The sequence below is a fragment of the Delphinus delphis genome, chromosome 3, assembly GCF_949987515.2.
Source record: "Delphinus delphis chromosome 3, mDelDel1.2, whole genome shotgun sequence".
NCBI classification, from domain to species: Eukaryota; Metazoa; Chordata; class Mammalia; order Artiodactyla; family Delphinidae; genus Delphinus; species Delphinus delphis.
The window spans coordinates 8,999,156-9,020,776 of record NC_082685.1 but is presented as its reverse complement, the minus strand read 5'-3'; the positions used below and the strand labels follow the sequence as shown (position 1 = coordinate 9,020,776).

Genomic DNA, 21,621 nt, shown 5'->3' with positions numbered 1-21,621 from the left:
CTTTGTGAATGAGGGCTTCAGTGCCAAAAAAGCATCAACTGACAGAATGAAATCCTGTTGTCATCCACCTCTCAGGTGGGGCTCAGAGAGGTGGGGGGCTTGCCCCGGGCCGAGATCCCACCCTGGTCTGTGTGACTGCACAGTCCACCCCTGAAGCACCAGTCCATCAAGCTCCTGAAGGCCCCGAATCACCCCTGAACCCGGTGGGCCGCCATCCGTCACGGAAGGGAGACTACCTCAGGCCCAGCAAGCCCCTCCCCCCGAAACCACTCAGTTTCGGGGACAAGAGACCAAAGTAGAGAATGATATTCCCAGGCTCCCCTGGACCCGGGGGTCAGGTCTCCTGGGGGCTCCCAGCAGGGCTGGCTTCCCCAGGCTGGAGCAGGCACAGAGCTGGGGCACAGAGACAGGTTGGGACCCCGAGGGCCACGGACCTCGGCGTGCTGGGCCATGGTGCTGGCTTCTACCGCGTAGATCTTCCTCGCTCCAGCCTGGGCGGCGAAGAATGACAGGATCCCAGAGCCGCAGCCGACGTCAAGAACAATCTGAGGGAGGAGGGGGCAGTGAGGACAAATTAGTGGTAAAGTGACGTGATCGTAAAGATGTGCGTGTCACGGGGCGCTCCCTCCCCGCAGACCCACCCATGGAGCACGCTCTCCGGCCTGCGGCCTGCTTCCCCTCTACACCAACAGCTGCCCACGAGGGTGCTTTCTGAGAGCCACAGGAGCCTGCAGTTTGGATCCGAAGGTGGTAGAGTGGGACTTCTGAGGACAGCTAGGATGTTAAGACCAGTACACACTCTCAGACCCGATTCAAGAAGGAATGGGCTGTCTATGCAGCACGTGGGAATGAGTGCTCACTGGGTAAGGACACCTCTGAGCCCCGCAGCAGAACCACTGAGACGCAGGGCTGACTGGCCAGGGCCACGCGGCCAGCAGGAGGAGGGCAGCCTCCCACCCCAGGCCCCACAGGGCAACCCCGCAACCTGGGAAGAGCCCCGGGGAAAGCTCCCACTCGGGTGCCCTCTCCAGGGCTGCTGGGCCCCAGAGCACAGGCTCTGGGAGGAGTCCCGGCTAGTGTGTGGTAGACTGTCCCACAGTCTGGATTCGTCTGACTGCTTCTGCACACAAGCGGAATCAGGATAAACATTTCTGGTGCGCACGCGCTAAAGGAGACCTGCTCTGGGCGCGGTGGTGGGGCACAGGGCGAGCGCCCAGCAGGGGGGCTGGTGCTGTCGGGTGGGAGGGCCTCGGGTGCCTCTCAGAGCTCTGGATGAACTAGGAAATGGATCTGCGTCCTGGGAGAGCTGGAAGAGGCCGTGCTGAAGGGACACGGGCTTCCCGGGCCCCAAACACTGCCCCAGTGCTGCCCACGCCAGCCGCCAGGGCATAGGGATGGCCGCTGTGTCGAGGATGACTCCTCCCCAGCCTGTGGGGCTCAGGCCCTGGGACCGGGAGGCTCAGTCACCTGAGGGGATTCTCAGCAATGCTGGGGGAGTGTATCACCAAGGCGCCGGATGACATAGATCCACGTGGATCATGTGGAGAGTCCCCTAGATATGTCGAGAAAACCACAAGCTTTCATGTGGTTAAAAGGGAAAAACAAACTCTAGGCCGTGAGAAGAGAACAGAATAAAATTTCACCTCCGAATATATATACTCTAGTCTCTTTTTAATCACGAGTATATAGTTGATCCTTGAACAATGCGGGAGTCGGGGACGACGCGAACCCCACCACCCAGTAGAAAATCTGAGTATAACCATACGGTTGGCCCGCCATATCTACGGGTCTGCAGCCGCAGATGCAACCAACTGTGGACCGTGTAGCACAGTTGCTCCTATCTATCGAAAACAGTCTGCATATAAGTGGACCAGTGCAGTTCAAACCCATGCTGTTCAAGGGTCAACTGCTCACTACTTGGTAACAGTAAAAAGATTTAAATATATTTTAAATATATTTAGGGAAGTGACTTCACCTAGGGAAGTGACTAGATTACACTACCTCCACGTAACTTAACAGTACATGCCACGACACAACATTAAGTGGGGGAAAAGTATTTTGCAGGAAGCGAATGTAGAATAATCCTATTTTGTATATCTGTATTTTAAAAAGACTATAACCCTAAAATATATATGCTGGTATACGCATGGGGAAAATTTTGGAAGAAGAGAGCTTTACTGTTGGCAGTGGTCATTCTGGAGGGAAATGACAGAGGCCTTTCACGCCCATCTGATACACACTGGGCTTCTACAAAAAGTAGATTTTGCTTTTGCAATCTGAAAAAATTAAAGATAAAATCAATGAACAAAGGGGGGAAAAAAATAGAGGCTACTGAGCCAGTGAGGTGGGCACGGAGCCTGAGGGAGAGGGAGGAAGGCAGCAGGGTGGATGCAGCCGGCCCCGCTCACCTTGTCCTTGAAGTCCGTGTGGTTCTGCAGGATTGCGCGCTGGTAGGTGCCTGTCCGCACGTAGTCCTGCATCATGTTCTGCTGCTGGGACAGGTAGCCATAAAACTGGAACAGAGACATGCCAATGGCACAGGGCACGCAGCAGACAGACGGCCGAGGCCCTGGCCGACGCTGTGACAGAGGAGGGTCCACTTCGGGCAGAGATCTCCCTGGGGAGGCCACACCCCCTTTGCTGGCCTGGACTCCCCGGCTACCTGCTCCAGTAGAGGGAGCTGGAAGCTAGAGGCAGCCCCCAGGGAGGACACCACCACCGTCACTGTGGCCAAAGGACACAGTTGGTTGATACCTGGTCCTGGAAGCCACCCAGGAGAACTCAGGATATGCCACACGCAGGGTTCTGGGATCAAGGGCCACCTGCCCCATCTTAGGGGCCCCAAAGAAGTGGAGGAGTGGGTCAAACAGAACCCTAGAACTCAGAGCGCCAGGCAGGTGAGGTGCTGTGGGGTCTCTTTGTAAGACAACAGGCGATCGGGAGGCAGCGTGGCACCTGGGCAGGGGCACAGGCTTTGGCATCAGGCAGACCTGGCTTCCCATCTTGGCTCTGTTGCATAATAGCTGTGTGACTTGGAGCAAGTCACTTAACCTCTCTGAGCCTCAGTTTTCTCATCTGTAAAATGGGGACAACAATAGTACTTACCTCCTAGAGTTGTTGGGAGGGTTCAAGTACTTCCGTAAGTGTCAAAGCGCTGGGGCCAGTGGCTGGCATGCCCTACGTGTTCAGGACATTGTAACTATGCTATCATTACTCAAAATGCCTGTGGACCTGAGCTTCACCTGCACTCAAATCTTTCCAGCAACCCTCGTAGGCAGGCACTGGCATCTCTGTTTCACAGATGAGGAAACTGAGGCCCAGCAAGCGGAGGAAACCTGCCCAAGGTTACTCAGCGAGTAAGGGGCAGAGCCAGGACATGAACCCGGGTGGGCCTGCCCTGTGCCGCATGGCCTCTGGGGGCCACCGGGGGCAGCAGCCTGGCCCAGGCAGTATGTACCCACCTGGAAATACTGCACAGCAGAGGACTCCTCCGTGCGCTCACTGAACACCGACCGCTCCAGGGTGTGGCCCCGGCAGGTTTTCAGGATGTTATAGAAGGAACAGAAATCTGGAAGGGGGAAGCCGGCTCAGGGGTGGCGGGCTCTGCCTAGGCGTGCACCCCGACTTTTCTACCTTGAGCACGAGTGATCTGAAACCGCCTCCCCGACACACACATACACACAAATGTTGAAGTTGAAGGAAAAGAAGAAGGGCAGCCAAGCCTGCCCTTGGTGACTGGCACGGGAGAAGGCAGGTGTCAGGGGCGAGCGTGCTCCACGCGGCTGGCGCTGCTTCGCCAGAGGGCAGCTTGGCCAAAGCCTTCAAAGGATGACCCGGGCATCAAGTCTCTGGGACTCACCCCAGCAGACACCCGCGGGTCCACCCACAGCTCACGGCAGTGTCTGTGGGTGGCAAGTGGACACAGGGACACTACCCCAGTGTCCGGTCAGAGGGGACTGGATGGACCCCAGTGGACACTGAGAAGCACATGACAGAACCAGTCAGCAGGGGTCTGCAGGACCAGGTGTTACGTGGCAAATGAACTATGTTTATGAACACAGACCACTAAATTGCATCACGAAAAAGAAGCAAACAAAATCATGAAGACAGATAGGATGGTGGGGGCCAGGGGCTGGAGGGGAGGGGGGAGGGGAGGGGAAGTTAGTGTTTAATGGGAACAGAGTTTCAGTTTAGAAAGATGAAAATGGGCGATGGAGATGCGTGGAGATGGTTGCACAACAACGTGAATGTGCTTTAATACCTCTGGAACCTGGACACTTGAAAATGGTTGATGGTAAATTTTACGTTAGGCGTATTTTAACACAATTAACTAAAAGACAGGACTTCCCTGGTGGCGCAGTAGTTAAGAATCCGCCTGCCAATGCAGGGGACACAGGTTCGATCCGTGATCTGGGAAGATCCCACGTGTCGTGGAGCAACTAAGCCCATGCGCCACACCTACTGAGCCTGCGTGCCACAACTACTGAGTCCTCACGCCACAACTACTGAGCCCGCACACCTAGAGCCCGTGCTCTGCAACAAGAGAAGCCACCGCAATGAGAAGCCCGCGCACCTCAACGAAGAGCAGCCCCTGCACACCACAACTACAGAAAGCCCACGTGAAGCAATGAAGACCCAATGCAGCCAAAAATAAATTTAAAAAAAAAACACCTAAAAGACAATATCTTAAAAATATACAGTTTGGGAAGATAAAACAGTTCTGGAGCTGGATGGTGGGGATGGTTGCACAATGTGCACAATGAATATACTTAATACCACTTAATACCACTGAAATGTACACTCAAAAAGGGTTATTAACATGGTAGAATTGTTGCTATGTATACTTGACCATTATTTAAGAAACTGATAGGATTGAAAGGAAAAAAATCAGAATATAACTATCCATGAAGCAGAAAAAGACTAGGCGGATCTAAAACATCAACTCTTAATGACAACCCTGGTGGTGTTTCTGTAACTTATTTTTTTAAACATTGAATTGGGATTGATTTTGGATAAAAAAGGAAATGGAATGTGGAGCTCTGGCAGGAGGTGGTCAGCCACCTGGCTGCTTTCTCCCAGCCCGGCCTTCTCTCAGCTCTGAAGCCAGGCCACCTGAGGGCAGGTAGTCCTGAGGGTCTGGGCTGGGGGAGCCTCCTCTCTCCAACGGGGGCACTGAGACAAGTAAGAGGGCTCTGGGGAAGCTGGGGGCAGCCGTGGGCAGGCGGCCTCTCCATCCTGGGCTCTCCTGCCCCAGCCCCTGCGCCGACCACCAGGCCCACTGACTTCGGCTCTGCAGGGACCAAGCCCGGTTGCTGGACCCTTTGAGGGGTCTCCAGCCCAGGGCGGCTCACCACCTCCACTGCTGACCCCCACCCAGAGCCACCAGCAGCACTCGCCTGGGGCTCCGCAAGCCCTGCTCATGTGTCCCCCAGATGGGTCTGCTTAGAACCCTCCAGAGTCTCCTCTGCGCTCGGAACAAAGCCTCTGCCAACCTCGGGACCTTGTCTCACCCCATCCACTGCTGCGGGAGGGCTGGGCCCCTGACTCCCATGTGACCGGCTCCTCCAAGAGGCCTGGGGTGTGGGCAGGTCAGGACAGGCCTCTCAGAGGAGGGGACATATAAGCAGAGCCCAGAAGGACCCAAAGGAGCCAGCTAGGCCTGGGGCAGAGTCCAGGCAGCGAGCACGTACTCTTACCGTGGACATATTTCTACTTGGGAATATTTCTGATGTTGGTGGGGCATTCGCTGGGTCAGATGAATGGGCTTTACCCGGGCTCCAGGCCCCCCGCCCGCCACGGCTGAGAGCCTAAGCCCCCTGGCTCTGGGCGCTCCGTGTGCTGCTGGGACAGAAGGGAGACGTACCGCTGGGCGTGGCGAACTGGATGAGGACGCTGTTGCAGCCCAGGGTGATGATGAAGGACTGCTTGCCCACACGGCTGCACTCCGTCTCCCGGGACACCGAGCACTTGAACACACAGACGTCTTCATCTGCGAGAGGAGGGAGGCGGGCGTGAGCCGCCAGGTCCTGGGGCCACCTTCCCCCCCACTCACGGCACCCCAGATTCTTCCAGGGTGCCACAACACCCGCCCCACAAGCGCTGCCATGTGCCCTGCCTGCCCAGCCTACGCTGAGGATGAGGCGCTGGCTGGTCAGCATCCCCAGCGGGGACACAGGATGCAGTCTGTCCAGCAGGAGAGGACAGGTGTCCACAGGGCAACCGGGGCTGAGGGGAGGGGACGGGGAGTTGCAAGGCACTGGGGGGCCCAGGGGGCACGTTCCCTCACGGAGCACCTGCTGGTGCCAGCCCCATGTCACTCCTGGGCACTGAGGTAGGAAGACACAGGGGAGAGAAGGCCAAGCCTGGCAGGGTCAGAGGGTCACGGGAACCCAGCAGGCAGCCCAGGCCCAGCTGAGGGAGTCGGGCCTTCAGCCACCAGCCCCTCCGTGTCACATGGGGGCGTCGCTGGCCTTCAGAGCTGAGCAGGGGTGGGCGGGGGTCAAGAAAGAAATGCCAGTGGCGCCTCTGCTTCCTCCCGCTGAGCCCCTTCCTTCTTGCATGTATTGTGAGTGTGGCCACAGGACCCAGACGGTCTGTGTTCACACCCCACCTACTCCACTTAGTGTGTCACCAGGGCAGGTCTGAGTCCTCAGTTTTCTCATCTGTCAAGCGGGACTAACGGTGGGGCAGGGGTCAGGCCCAACACACGCATACAGGAAGCACTGCATCCCCGCACCCGCCACTACTACTGTTACTAGTCATTCACTCAACAAGCATGGGGCACCCCACCTCAGCCGAACCGTGAGACACGGCATCACCAGGAGACAAACCGACCCGAAGCTGTAGCCCTGACGTGGGGCAGCGGGACAGACACCCTGGTCCCATCACGAGGGGACAACAGACAGTGCCAGATCACAGGGCAGTCTGCAAGACAACCTCCCTGGTTGCCTCAAAACGGCCAAAGTCAGGAAAGGCAAAAATTGCTGGGAAGTATTCCAGAGTGAAGGAGGCTAAAGAGACGTGACCATCAGATGCCAGGTGTGGTCCTGGACTGCAGCCTAATGAACGCTGTTCAACAGCTACAAAGGCCAAGTGGGGAAATGTGTGGACTGCAGGAGCCATAACTTCAAATGATCTGGATGTGACAGGAGCATTATTCTGCAGAAGAATGTTCGTATTATTGAAAGATACATATGGAAGGAAAGTGAATTGTTGTGATGTCTGCAACTTGCTTTCAAGTGGTTCACCAAATCAACAACAACGACAAAATATATTTATAGAGAGAAGCATGAGTACAAATGTGCAAAGTGTTCCCAATCACCCTCACAACAGCCAAAACAATCTTGAAAAACAAAACCAAAGCTGCAAGACTCACACTCCCCGATTTCAAAACGCACTATGAAGGTATGGTAATCAAAACAGAATAGTATTGGCAAATGGAGAGACACATACATCAATAGAATTAGAGTCCAGAATAAACCCTATGTTTATAGTCAATTGATTTCTTTGTTTGTTTGTTTTTTATTTTTTGGCCATGCCTCATGTGGGCCATGGCTCACGGGCCCAGCCGCTACACGGCATGTGGGATCTTCATTCCCCGACCAGGGATCGAACCCATGCCCCCTGCCTTGGAAGCACAGATTCTTAAACACTGGACCGCCAGGGAAGTCCCGTATAGCCCACTGATTTTTAACAAGTGTCCTGAGAACATTCAAGGGGCAGAAAATAGTCTCTTCAACAAATGGTGCTGGGACAGCTGGGTCTCCCTGTACAAGAGAATGAAGCTGGACTCCTACCCTCACACCATATATAAAACCTGACTCAAATTAATCAATGACCTAAACGTAAGAGTGAAAACTATAAAACTCCTAGGAGAAAACAGAGGGGTAAATCTCTGAGACCTTGGGTTTGGCAATGGATTCCTAGATATGACACCAAAAGCAAAAGTATCAAAAGAAAAACTATGTAAACTGGACTTCATCAAAATTATAAACTTTTGGGGGAATTCCCTGGCGGTCCAGTGGTTAGGACTCGGTGCTTTCACTGCCAAGGGCCCAGGTTCGCTCCCTGGTTGGGGAACTAAGATACTGAGAGCCATGCAGCACGGCCAAAAAAAAAAAAAAAAAATTTTAAATAAACTTTTTGCATCAAAGGACAGTATCAAAAAAGCGAAACGGGGGCTTCCCTGGTGGCGTAGTGGTTGAGAGTCCCCGTCTGCCGATGCAGGGGACACGGGTTCGTGTCCCGGTCCGGGAGGATCCCACATGCCGCGGAGCAGCTGGGCCCGTGAGCCATGGCCGCTGAGCCTGCGCGTCCGGAGCCTGTGTTCCGCAACGGGAGAGGCCACAACGGTGAGAGGCCCACATACCACACACACACAAAAAAAAGCGAAACGACAACCTACAGAATGGAAGAAGATATTTACAAATCATATACCTGATAAGGACCTATTGTCCAGAATATATAAAGAACTCTTAACAACAAAAATATAACCCAATTCAAAAACGGGCAAAGGACTTGAAGAGATGTTTCTCCAAAGGTATACAAATGACCAGCATGTGAAAAGGTGCACGTCATCAGGGACCTGCAACTCAAAACCACAATTAGATACCACTGCACACCCAGCAGGACGGCTGTAATTTTAAACAAAAAAGGGGGAAATAACACGTGTTGGCAAGAAATTGAATCCCTCAGACCCTGCTGGTGGGAACTTAAAATGGTACAGCCGCACAGAATTACCATTTGACTCAGCGATCCCACTCGTTAGGTATATACCCCAAAGAATTGAAAGCTGGTATTCAAATGAATACTTGATGCAAATATTCAAAGTGTTACTATTCAAAACAGCCGAAAAGTAGAAACAACTCAGATGTCCATCAACTGATGACTGGATGAACAAAATGTGGTCCATCCATACAATGGGATATCACTCAGCCATAAAAAGAAATAAGGTCCCAACCCACGGAGGAGCCTCAGAAACATTGTGCTGAGTGACGGAAGCCAGACAGAAAAGCTCACAGGTAATATGATCCCATATATATGGAACATCCAGAACCAGTAAGTTCATAGAGACCGAAAGTAAAATTCGTGGTTGCCAGGGGCTGAGGGTGGGAGAATGGGGAATGACTGCTTAATGGAAACAAGGTTTTTCTCTTTGGACGATGAAAATATTTTGGAAATAGAGGTGATGGTTACCTGATACTGTGAGTGCACTAAATGCAACTCAATTGTTTTACGCTATGTGAATTTCATCTCAATAGAACAAGAAAAATGTTCCCAGTGGGTGAATCTGGATGTGAAGGGCCTACGGGTGTCCGCTGAGCCCCTTGCTCTCCTCTTGTTTAGTGTGAGCCCTAAGCCTGGGCCACAGCCTGGAGGAGGCTCCTGGGGCCACAGCCTGGGTTTCTGCCAGATGACCTCCCACCTCTGGAGCCAGGTACCCCTCCTGGAGGGAGCGGGGAGCAGGGCACAGGCAGCCTCCTGACAGCGGGCAGGAGGGAAGAACGGATTGGGAGGCCAGCCCCAGGCTCACAGCCACGCCGCACCCACAGGGGACCCAAGACGAGGTGCTCCCAAGTCCAGCTATAAATGGGTCTCAGGAAGGGACCCGAAACCTTGACGTGGTACCCATGCCCACTCCTGGGGCAGAAAATAAAGCCGATCTGTCAGCTACTCCTGTGTGGCAGCGAGCAGACCAGGGAGGGCCTGTTTACAAAGCAGCCTGGCAACCCGACCAGCTGCCCTAGGCAGCCCCTGCAACCTGGCGCCAGGCAGGCGACCACAGGGACCTGTGGCTAAGGGAAGCTTGGCCGCATCCAGAGGCTCGGGCCAGGGAAGCCAGGGCTAAGGGCAACCTGAACTGTCCCATCACAGGTGGGACCACCAAAGCCCATGGTGCCAGCATTTTGTATAAGTCACAGCTATACACCCACAGGCCTGTCCCTGGCACACAGGGGATGCCAGGTAAATATATGACAAACCAAAAAATAATTTTAAAAAGCCGGACCAGGCGCCTACCTCTTTTAAAGTCTCAGGAGAAGTCCAAGCTCTCGGACTGGCAGTCAAGGACCTCCCCTCCCCAGCCCCTTCCCATGGCCACGCTCAGCGCCCCAGTCCCCAGTGGGCAGGGCTCTGCACCTTTGGTCGATCGCTGTTCCCCTCCCCGCCCCCTCACTGGGAGGGGGCCCCCAGGACAGTGGGCAGAAGTGGTGGCGCTGGGCCTATCCCAGCCAGGTGGTGAAGCCTGCCTCCTGGGCCCCGGGGGAGGGGTTCCTGGGAGAGGGCTTCTCCCCCCAGGAAAGGGGCCCGGAGCCCACAGGGCCCAGACCCAGCAGTGGGCATGTGGTGCAAGAGGCAGAACTGCTCTGTGCCCTGCCTCCAGAAACGAAGCCAGAAAGCGCCACCCTGGTCACACCAGCCGGCACATTCGGGGGCTGTTGCATGTACGCGGCCCCGGAGAGGTGGAGACAGGAAGTGGGAGAGGGGCTGGCAGACTGCCGCGTCGCTCTAACTGGGGGTGACCACAAAGGGGGCTGCAGACCAGGAGGCTGTGCTGGGTTCCCCCCGCAGCCAGGTCAGGCAGAGCCGGTGTCCCTCTTCCCTGAAGTGATGGGACGGGAGGGCTGAGCGGTGAACAGGCTCCGCAGAGGCTCACCCAAGACGGGCTCTGAACGGGAAACGAACTCGGCCCAAGGAGTATTAGTCATGCCGCAGCCATCACAAACGTGTCCACCCTGCTCCTGGACCCGGCCTGCCACCCCGGGCTGGCCTCCCAGCCACCACACTGCAGTCTGTCCCGCCCAGGCTCTGGGGCCAGGGGACGAGGGGCCGGAATAGCCAGGGACAAATCCACAGGCAATGCAGCGCTCAGGGTGCAGCGGGGGGAGCTAGGAAAACCACCCCACCTGTCCTGCTCCCTGGGGAGCAAGGCCCCTGAATATCCAAGTCACAAACACTGAGCTTCCACAGGCGGCGTGGCCCAGCACCCACCCACTCACACCCTGCTGAGACCACGATGGGGCTGGGAGGCCAGACTGTGAGTAATAACTTCCCAGGTGCCAGGCTCTGTTCCTGCGCTATCCACGGACCCCTCACAGCACCCCTGTATCTACTGCTACCACCCCCACTGGCTCCGATGAGAAAAGGGGGCTCAGACAGGTTAGGTATCTCGCTCAAGGTCACAGGGCGAGGGGCTGAGCCGACTGGCTCCAGGTCTGTGCTCCTAGCCAGTGTGCGCACCACCCCTCTGGGCTTCTTTCTGTAAAGGACCAGAACATAGATACTTTCAGCTTTTCAGGCCATTTAATCTCTGCTACTGTGACTCAACTCCACTGCAGAAAATATGTAAAGGAACATGGCTATGTGCCAATAAAACTTTATTACAAACCCGGCAGTGGCGTGAGAAGAGACACCCTCCCCATCCCAGAGCGGGTGAGGAGAGCCAGGCGGCCAGAGTGACGAGGACCCCCAGGTGCTGGGCACTGAGGCCAGGGGCACAGGGGCACTGTGGGAGGCTAGAGATGGCACCTGACCAGCCAGGGAAAGAGATTGGGAACAAATGCTCCAGCGAGAGGAAACAGCATGTGGGAAAGCAGAGAGGAAGGGGGGTGGTAATACGGTGATCTATAATACGTATGTTATTTGGTCCTTGTTCCTGGCACAGAGCTCCTAAAACTCTTGGAGTTTCCCAAGTGATAAGAGCGATAAAGGTGTCTTTTATGATTCATGTGAAGCCCCCTTCAACCACCCCAGGATATAGAACTTAGAAAGGCATATGGGGACCAACCAAGTAATTAGAGGGTTGGAACTTTCAGTGCCCCCCTCCTCAGCCTCCAAAAAACCCCAAAAGGACAGGGTTCAGGAGAGCTTCCAGGTTGGTGAGCACGTGGAGGTGCTGGGAGGTTGGCGCCCCCGAAAAGGGCACGGAAGCCCTGCACTGCTTCCCACACGCCTCGCCCTGTTCAGCTCTTCCATCTGGCTGTTCCTGAGTTGCATCTTTCTGCATTAACCAGTCATCTAGTAAGTAAACTGTTTTCCTGAGCTCTGCGGGAGCAAATTAATCGAACCTGAGGAAGAGGTCCTAGGAACCTCTGATTTATAGCAGGTTGATGGAAAGCACAGATGACCCAAGCCGAACTTGTGACTGGCGTCTGAAGTGGGGTGTGTACAGTCTTGTAGGACTGAGCCCTCAACCTGTGGGATCTGACACTACCTCCAGGTAGACAGTTTCAGAATTGAGTTGAATTGTCAGACAGCCGGCTGGTGTTGGAGAATTGCTGGGTGTGTGGGGACACCTGCCCAACACCTGGGGATCAGAAGTGTTCAGTGTGAGTGCTGAGAGCAGGGGACACACACAGGCGCAGTGTTTTTCCTTGCAGGGGCCCAGCAGGGAGAATGGGGGCGACTGGGACTTCCTGGCTGCAGCCCAGAGAGGTTGCAGAGGCTCCCAGGCAAGACGGGCAATTTGTAGGAAGGCGGTGGCGGAGGTGAGAGAGGCCCCGGTGGACCTGGGGCTCAGAAGTCTGGCTCCCCCAGAGCCACGGGCAGTACCGAGAGGGACCCCGTGCCGAGAGAGGGCCAGGGCTGGAGGGCAGCTGCCGTCCCGGCAGGAGACGACAGAGGCTGGGAAGCAGGCGGCTCTCGGGGACAGGCTGCCTGCCCCCACCCAGCACAGCGCCACCTGATGTCCCTCCCAGTCGGTTCCCTGGACAGCACCGTGGGACCCAGGGCAGCAGAATCTGGCAGACACTGAGGCACAGGGGCTCCCCGGTCCCAGGCCTGAAGGCAACACCTTGCTCCCCACCCTCACTCCTGGGCCCAAAGCGGGGCCTGGCACCCAGGAGGGCCTCAAAAGAGCTGGCGGCCTCAGGGAGGGGTAGGCATCCTCTCTCGGGGACACTGACCAGAAGACCCCGGGGGACGTGCTCAGCCTCCAGGCATGTCCCAGTCACAGCATCTAACGCGGCTGATTTGCTGTGTTCTCTTCCCTGCTTGCACCCCTCAGTGGTTCCCCGGAGCCCTCTGGAACAAGTCCAAACTCCTTATGGGGCTCGTGAGCCCCTGCTAACACAGACGACCTCAACAGAGCCCCTCCGCCGCCCTGTCAAGCCACGCTGACCTCACCACCCTCCAGACCATGGGCAGAAGGCCTTCTCTCCAGCCTCCGTGGCTCCGCAGACCCTCCCTGGCACCCTGCCTCTCTTCCCCTGCATCCCTGTCACCTCCTCCAGGTGGAGGAAGACCAGGAAGGTTCTCCAGCACTTCCTGGACGAGCCCTGATCGCAGGCTGACTCCTTATTGAATCCAGGGCTCCGCACGTGGCTGGCCCAGTGCCCAGCCCAGCACCTGGGGATGCTGACCTGCACGGCCCCCACCCCGGGGCCTGGGGTCAGGGAGACTGGGCCCCTTCCCTACATGCAGGAGGCAGCCAGAATGGGGGTCCACTTGCCCAGGCCGAGGGCGTGTGTGGCCTGGGGAAGGTCACTTAACTACTGGAAGACGCTGGGCACTGGGCAGCCCCACGGTAACCTCTGCTCTGGAGGTTCCCCTTCCCCTTTGCTCTGGAACAAGCAGGGGGTCCTTGAGCCCTTCAGGCTGGACAAACCTGTGTCAGAGGGACCCAGTGGAATGGAGATAAATGCCTGGAGTCAAGCTCTCTCCTCCCGTAGAACCTTCCATCCTCGTGTGAGATGAGAGCATCTCTTTGCCTCTTGGACAACAGAGAGGTGGAGGGCAAGACGGGAGAGCAGCCACCAGCTCAGGGGGAAAAGAAAAGCAACCAACCCAAAAAAGGGCCACATTTCAAGTCCTTGCCTTTCTAGCAGAAAAACTATTACAGCCACAAGCAAGGCATAATTAAAGCTATTTACCTTGGCAGACTTGGGGGTGGGGGGACGCCTGTCCATATGTGAGGTCTTTTATTAAATCACCTCCTACTGCCAAATAAAACGCAGGCTGTTCACCTTCCAGAGGAAAATATTCCACAGGAGAGAGGAGGGTTGGGTGAAGAGGAGGACGAGGCGTGGAGAAATCAGGGTGCTCTCCTCGGCCCACCCTCTGCTCGGGGCCATCGGCTCACTGGGTGGCTCGGCCTGCAGCCCGCTCGGTGCCAAGCACGGGCACGAGGGCACCACAGTGAACAGGCCAGCCAGGTCCTGCCTTCCCACGCTCCCGGGCACCACAGGAAGGCAGGTGACACCAGTGAGAAGGCCGGGTAAGAGGGGCTGGAGGGACTCGGGGGTCTGATACGCACGATGCCCTGTGCAATACAGATTGCAGGCTGCCTAGGCGGCGACATCCAGGCCGAGCCAGGTCCCGGGGGGATGCAGGGCTCGCCTTCCTCAAAGGGCCTCCCGTCTTCCAGAGGCACCAGGCCCCACTGCCCCGCTTCCGCAGCAGGGAAGGCCAGGAGGGCAGTGGTCAAAATGAATGGGCATCCAGGGAGACCTGGGCTCAGGGCCAACCGTGCCGCCCTCCAGATGTGACTGCAGGCCTCAGTCTCCTCATCTGTCCAAAGGTGATCGTGGCACAGCCTGCAGGGTGAGAGGACACAGCCCACTTGGAGGGCCCCACCACCTGCCTTCACCCCGAACCTCAGGAGCCCCATCTGTGCAATGGGGATAAAGTGAGGATAAAACCCTCCCTGCCGTGAGGATTCCATGAGATAAGGGAGGCATTAGTAAGTGTCCTATGCACTGCATAATCAGGAGCAGCCATGGCTACGGTCTCGGAAGAGAATCCCACCCCGGGGAATCCTAGCCCGGCTTGGCCTCCCTCTCTGGCTGTAACCTAAGCCGGCTGCTCCAGTGCTGTCCTCGCAGACGCTCCGAGCAGCTGCTGCCGCACTGCCCAGCTCTGGGGTATTTGAGAACCATGAGGTCACCCTGGGCTCCTCTGGCCTGGCCCTGTCCCGGGGTGAATCCCAACCCCTCCCCCAAGCACCCCGGCGCACTGGGCCAGCCCCCATCTGGGCATCTCTGTCAAAGACTTCTGACCCAGAAGTCCCCTTGCGGGGCCTTATCCTACAGTTCTACTTCTGAATGTCTGCAAGGATACACCTAGATACAGCACTGTCCAAAGCAGCAGAAAACCTAAAGAGCCACTGAATGAGTGAAGGAAGGTACAGACGATGGAAAGGCATAGATTTCTGTCTGCAGACGCTGACATGTTAAGATGACCAAGCCGCACTGTTAGGGGCAGATGGTGTAAAATACACACACACCACAGGTGCAAAAATGAGCGGGGGGCCGGGGAGGGGGAGGGGCCAGGCGTGCTGCCTGCCTGGGGCTTGTCTAGAAAGAAACACCACGAAATGACTGCATGGTTTAAACCTGCAGAACCTTGAGCCCAGTGGGTTCCTGGGGAGATGTGTGCACGTGAGCCCGTGTGTGCCTGAAACACCGCGCAGCAAGGGCGCACCAGAAGACGAGCGGCGGCGCGGGGGGCAGGCCAGGATCAGGCAGGACGAAGAGACGGGCTTTTCATGTTACACCCTCCTGAGCGGTTTGAATTTCTACCACGTTCCTGAAGGATAAGCAGACAAAAGGCAATCGTGACAGCGGGGGAGGCCTGGTGCCCACTCAAGTCGCCTGGGCCCTCTCCGAAGTGAGCAGGTCAGACCCTGCTGGTATGGGGGGAGGGTAGTGGGAATGGCTCTGATCCCTCCTCTGCAGCCTCAGGTCCTGTGACCCAAGTGACCTCTAGGGCTGGAGGATGGAGGACACTGGCTTCTCAGCCGGTGACCGTCTTGCCTAGCACAGGCCTGCACCCAACCCTCCCCCCCTTACTGGGTGTGATGGAGGCGAAGCAGCAGGCGGGGCCAGGCTGGGGTGCCCGGGGCCACTAGAGACTTGGGTTTCCTGAAGCCTCCCTGCCAGGGAGGCCACGGCACGTGCAGACCCCAGAACTCCAGCTTTGGAGTCCGTTAGACCCAGCTTTGAATCTGGGCTCTGCCACCTGGGGCTCCACCCCCCACCCCCCACCTTTCAGGTCGAGGAAAATAAAATAATAATGCATCGCTCAGCACCGTCATGAAGACCAACACACCCTGTGCCCAGCCCAAGACCCACAGGCACATAGCAGGGGTTCTGAGCACAAAACATCCACCTCGGGGCCCCATATCCCCATGGCACTCTGACCAGACGCAAAGACTGGAGAGAAGGAATCCCAGAGAGAATTCTGGACACAAGGCCACACTGGGCCCAGACCAGGCATCTGGCCACTGGACCAGCCCGACTGGGCACCCAGCCAGGCTTGGTGCAGGCCACTCAGACCCAGAGCAGCCATCTGGCCGAGGCTGAGAGGCACCAGCTTCATGCCGTGATTGGAGGAGTCTTGCTCCTAGGTTTCCGAGGTGCCAGCTTGGGTCTTTAGGCCACGTCAAAGTGGCCTCGTGTGAAGGCTGACCACCGGTGTTGGCTGAACAGGAGGTTACCTCCCTGGGAGGAGACAAGTTAGGGGGCCCTTTGCTCTATGGGCAATGTTTTATCTCTTAAGGTGGCAGTGACTGCTCTTGGTGTTGGCTGTATTCTCCTTCATTCTTCGAAAATATTTCACAATATAATAGCCACCCACCTCTGCTGGCCCGCCCCTTGTCACCTCTCCCCGCCTTCCAGTGGGGCTGACCACAGGCTGGAGAAGAGGCCCCGCACTGGAGACACCCAAACCTCCTAAGTCAGCTCTGGCTTCAGGGGGTCAGGGGCCGGGGAGGGGGTGTCAGCAGGGACTCCTCTCAAACGGCTGGTCCGTGGGGGCTGGGGGGCGATATCTGCCTTTAGGGGTTGGAGGCTTTGGTCCTGCAGGCCTGGTCTGGAGGGGCCCAAAGATGAGTCTAACTGTGGGGTGTGTGGAAGGGCAACCCCAAGAGAAGAAGGACCAAAGAAAGGGCTTGGCTTTTCTGAAAAGAATACTAGGGGCTCCGACTGGGCAGGAGCCATTACATGCAAATGTCTGCCCCCTCCATGCTAATCAGCCTGCAGCCCTGGGCTTTGTGAGCTACAAAAGGAACAGCAGATGTGCGCCTGTTCCTTGGCCCATGAAAGCACGGGGGCTTAGCGGATAACTGGGGGCGGGGGGGGGCGGGGGGTGGAGGCAACTAAACCAGCAGCCCAGCCCCTCACTCCATGCGCTGGGCTGCCGGCCTCCTCTGCCAGCCTCCTCTGCTGGGCCTTTCTTCTCTGGCCATGACTTTGAAGCTGTTGCTATATGTGGTACCAGGCAAACACCTAACGCAGTGCAGCAGCTCAGCTAATGCTCCCACCCACCTGCCTGGGCACACTTAGCTCACTTTCAAGAGGGGAAACCAAGGCACAGAGAACTGACATGCTGGGAGCGGCTCAGCCTGGGGACTCAGCAGCTCATGAAAGAGAGCCGAAGCCCATCCCAGCCTCTGGGAGGAGAGTTGGCCCTGGGGGGCTGTGGGGACCACGCTCAAGGCCCTGGGAAGGACATGGGCCCTGGGCCCGGGCAGAGCCAGGCCTGGCTGGTTGACCATGGCTGGCAGGCACCATCCCGCTGAGCCCGCTGGAGCCTGCCTCCCAGGGCTGGAAGGGATCACTGAGGGCGGCCACCACCTGTGCCGGCAGGAGCTGGGCTGGCAGTGCTCCGTGAGGACGGAGGTGGGCGGGCGAGCTCTGTCAAGGGCAGCTGCAGGACCCCCTCAGAGTGGCTGGTACGCTCCACGCTCTGGCTCCCGCAGCTGCCGGGGACGCTGCGCCAGCATAGGCAGCTGAGCCAGTCGCTGTCTGGGGAACTCAAACATGTCCCTCCTCTGGCCAGCTGAGGGGCCTCAACCCTCAGGTCAGGGTGGCTCCAGGGAGGCCAAACCGGAAGAGGCCGGAGGACGGGGCAGAGGCAGCCTCGGCGGCGGAGTGATGGAGGAAACCAGCTCAGGGGGCTGAGGCCCACTTGCAGTCCCAGTGGAGGGCCCATCGACAAAGAAAAAGGTGAAACAGGATGTCCTGGGGCCTCACGGCTGCCGGAAGGGCCTCCGCCAGGCCCCCGGAGCTCCGGGAGCCCCTCCGGCCTCAGACAACAGGATGTTTGAGGTAGGAGGGCCCCTTCCCGCCCACCCGAGGCTGCCTCACCAGATGCTGACTCCAGATGTGGCCCAGGCGAGAGGGGACAGAGGCTGCCTGACACCATGACGGAATCGGCAACGAGGCAGGAATGAGGAAAGACTGGCTTCAGGCTCCAGAAGAATCCACCGGGGCCACTGCCCCGACACAGGACAGAAACCACAAGGGCCAGGTGCTACCTCTCCTTTACGGCATTGACTCCTCACCTGCGCCCAAGGGGTGGCAGGGCTGAGTCGAGACGTCAGGGCCAAAGCTGGGTTGGCATCCGACTGCCGCCCACCACTGAGTGCCTCAGTTTCCTCCCTTAGGAAACGGGGATGAGCTGTGGCTCCGGTGGCTCCCCAAGGGTCTGTTCTGACGGCGAGGCAAGTCAGTGAACGTAAAGTGCCTGGCACGGCGCCCGCCCGCCACATGTTTGGGCTCAGCCCACGTCAGCCACGGTAGGGCCTCAAAGCGGCAATAGGCAGGGCACGGGGGTGGCGTGGCGGTGGAAGGGAGTCAAGGCCAGGTGACCCGTCAGCATCCCCCACCCAGGGCTCATCCATCCCTAGGGACGCCAACCTCCGGTCACACAGAGGGCTCAGAGCAGAGCCAGGCTGTGCGGAGGTGGCCTCCAGGACACACAACAGAAGTCTGGGAGCCCCAGCCTGCCTTTGCTTTCCCCTCCAGCTCAGAGAAGAATGTGGCAAGCTCCTGGAATGTCCCTCTTGGGTCTGCAGGACGCCCCCCAGTCTGCCTTTGATTGTATTTACTCACGTGCCCCCTGTGGGGGGATTAAAAGAGCATCCTTTTTTCATTAGAGCACGGATCTGCCAGGGTCCCTGCGGCCGACCCGGCCAGAATCTCACCAGTTCCTGTGTTGGCAGGCAGGTTTCTACACACAAAACCGTTACACGAGTAACACATCCAGCCAAAAGGAACCCCAGCCACGGGAACACAATTCGCGGGGGAGCAAATACGCCAAACAATCTTAAAGGAAAACAGCTCAGACCCGCTCTTACCGAAGCTGTGGGCGATGAATCAATTGAAAGAGACAGACAAAAAGAGGGAAGCAAAGGGGTTCTCCTCTCACTACGCAAGGAATGGGGGGTGGTAGGAGACGGAGCACACCTGCCGGCCCCCCCCCCGCCCCGCCCCACCAGTCTGGACCTGTTTTCAAGTATGCACTGCCTGGCGTCAGGGGACAGACCCACCTGACCAAACAAAACCCACCCAGAGGCTGGGGGACAAGTTCTAGGTCTGGCTTTGGGTGGCGGTTACGTGGATGCACACACTGTCAAGTGCACCTAAGGCCCAGGCGTCTGTGTGTGTTGATTAAACAACCATTAAAGTAAGTGATCTAAAGAATAACCACCAGGGGAGACGCACGAGGGCCACAGAGCCTCCATGTCCAACTCCTGCAGGCGTGGGTGAAGCCTGGTCTCAACTTCCTTCACAGAACTGGTTTTCAGGGAACAAAAGAGGTGGGTGTGGGAGAAGTCAGGGACTCGGGGTTCTTAAACCAAAGGTCGGAGCTGTGTAGCGTAACGAGCGTCAGGGCAAGTGCCATGGTTTCTCCGGGCAGACGTGAAGGGTGCCAACAGCCCCGGCCGGCACTGTTCCTGGGACCCCGAATCCTGAAGCTTCCCAAGCAAGTCCCGGAAGTGAGAAAACAGGAGGGTGAACGCACAGAGTGAGTCATTCGGGACCTGGAGGAGCTTGGGCGGGATCTCCAAGGCCACCTCCTTGTGCCCTTCCCAGCTCCTCCTGTACCTGTCTGGGGGTTTCACCATCACCTCTTCCAGACCACACAGCAGGTTTAGGAGACCAATGATATCTTACACCATGTCATTCACCTGCTGTGTGTGTGGGGCTAATACCAGCCCCCAAGACCACTCTCCATGCTCCAGGAAGAAACGAGCGAGAACTAGGGTCACTTGGCCAGGGTCACAAGGTCAAGTCAGATAAGGCTCCACGGCCTATGCTAATCATGACCTCCAGCTGCTTCTGACGCTCGAGAGGACTGCTGCAGACCAGGAGGGAGAAGGGCGGGCATTCCAACCCAGGAATGCAAAGCAGGCCCGTCCCTTGGCCTGGCCGAGAGACAGGGACCCAGGAGAGCAGGACTGACCCAGAGATACAGCAGACCCCAGCTAAGCCACTGCCCCCTGCCCCGGGACTTGCCTCCTTCCCACCTCAACTCTCTCCGGTTGGTGGCCTCCTGCCCCACTCTCTTCAGACTGGCTCCTGGGCCACTTCCCCCCCGCAACAATGAGAGGAGTTCTTACTCCGCCTTTTCTCTGCTCCCCGAAACTAGGAGCGTGCCTACAGTCCGAGCACAGGTGATCACCTGGCACCAGCCAAGCCCCTCAGTGGAACCTCCCCACCGACAAGGAAGCTGAGATCTGTGAGGCTGAGTCATTCGCCCAGGATCACCCTGCCAGGAAAGGACAGGGGACAGAACTGGGCTTGAGCCCAGACACAACCACAGGTGTCGCTTCCCTCCCCAACACTCTGGGAATAAACGCCAAGCCCCTTGCTGGGGCCCGGCCCTCCCCCTACGCACCCTGCTCCAGCCACACTGGCCCCCGGCTGTCCTTGGCCATGCGGGCCCACAGGCTCACTCCCCAGCAGCTCTTCCTGCCTGCTGAGCAGCAGACACTATTTTAAGCACTTCTTCTATTAGCTCACAACTCATAACAACCCTCCAAGGTAGAGGATACCAAGATTCCCGTTTTACAGCCGAGGAAACTGAGGCACAGAGCAGTCATGCCGATGGTGAGGCACTGCCTCACCTGCGCTTCTCCTGGTGGCGTTAACGCCCCATTTTGAGCAGGGACCATCTGTGGCCAACCCCTTCCTGCCCCTCACTCTGAGCAGCCCCGCCCCGAGCACTCGCAAGCCTCAGTGCCTTTTACCTCCTCCAAGGCGCTGACCACTAGCGGGTGCCTGCTGACTTAATGCCTGTCACACACACCCCCCAAGACCCAAAGGTGTGGGCCCACGTGCTTAACCCCAGCTCCTAAAACAGAACCTGGCACACAACGGATGCTCAGTAAAGCTCTGCTGTTTAAAGTTAGACAAATGGTAACGACCACAATGCGACAGCAAGTCCACTCTGAATACGCTTCTGGTTGAAAGAATGAAAGTTCAGGTCTCCCCATTTTCAGAGAACTGCTGGTGGGCCCTGCTGTCCCGGGTCGCCCTCCCACTCTCCACCCAGCCTTCCCCAGACCTGCCATCTGCCTGGGTTCCCTCCCCCACCCCAGCCCTCGGATGGGGCTGCCCCTCCTGAAATCCAGTGACCTGCCCTTGGCATTCCTGCCTTTCAAAGTCACTCCCCCTGTCTGAGGACGGGACACACACACACACGCACACACACACACACGCACACACACACACCGCTTCTCCCACTGACCATCCCTTACAAGCCAGGGGCATCCACTTCACTCCCCAATCTGCTGCTGAACTCAGTGGCTGTCAGCCTTTCTTGGGTCACAGATCCCTTTGAGGAGGATCAAAAGCAAGGGAGCCTCTCCCCCCAAAAATGCACAGAGAACCAACTACA

General features: G+C 57.3%; 1 protein-coding gene across 3 annotated transcripts in view; it reads right to left on the bottom strand.

The window, feature by feature from the left end:
* CARM1 (coactivator associated arginine methyltransferase 1) overlaps positions 1–21,621 on the bottom strand; it is a 40,801-nt gene that overhangs the window by 10,329 nt on the left and 8,851 nt on the right. For all 3 annotated transcript variants that reach the window (XM_060007759.1, XM_060007760.1, XM_060007761.1), the window contains exons 2-5: positions 5,864–5,989; positions 3,462–3,568; positions 2,409–2,513; positions 435–545 (exon numbers count right to left, since the gene is read on the bottom strand). In XM_060007759.1, the coding sequence (XP_059863742.1) occupies positions 435–545; positions 2,409–2,513; positions 3,462–3,568; positions 5,864–5,989 (449 nt within the window). The remainder of the gene's footprint in view (positions 1–434; positions 546–2,408; positions 2,514–3,461; positions 3,569–5,863; positions 5,990–21,621) is intronic.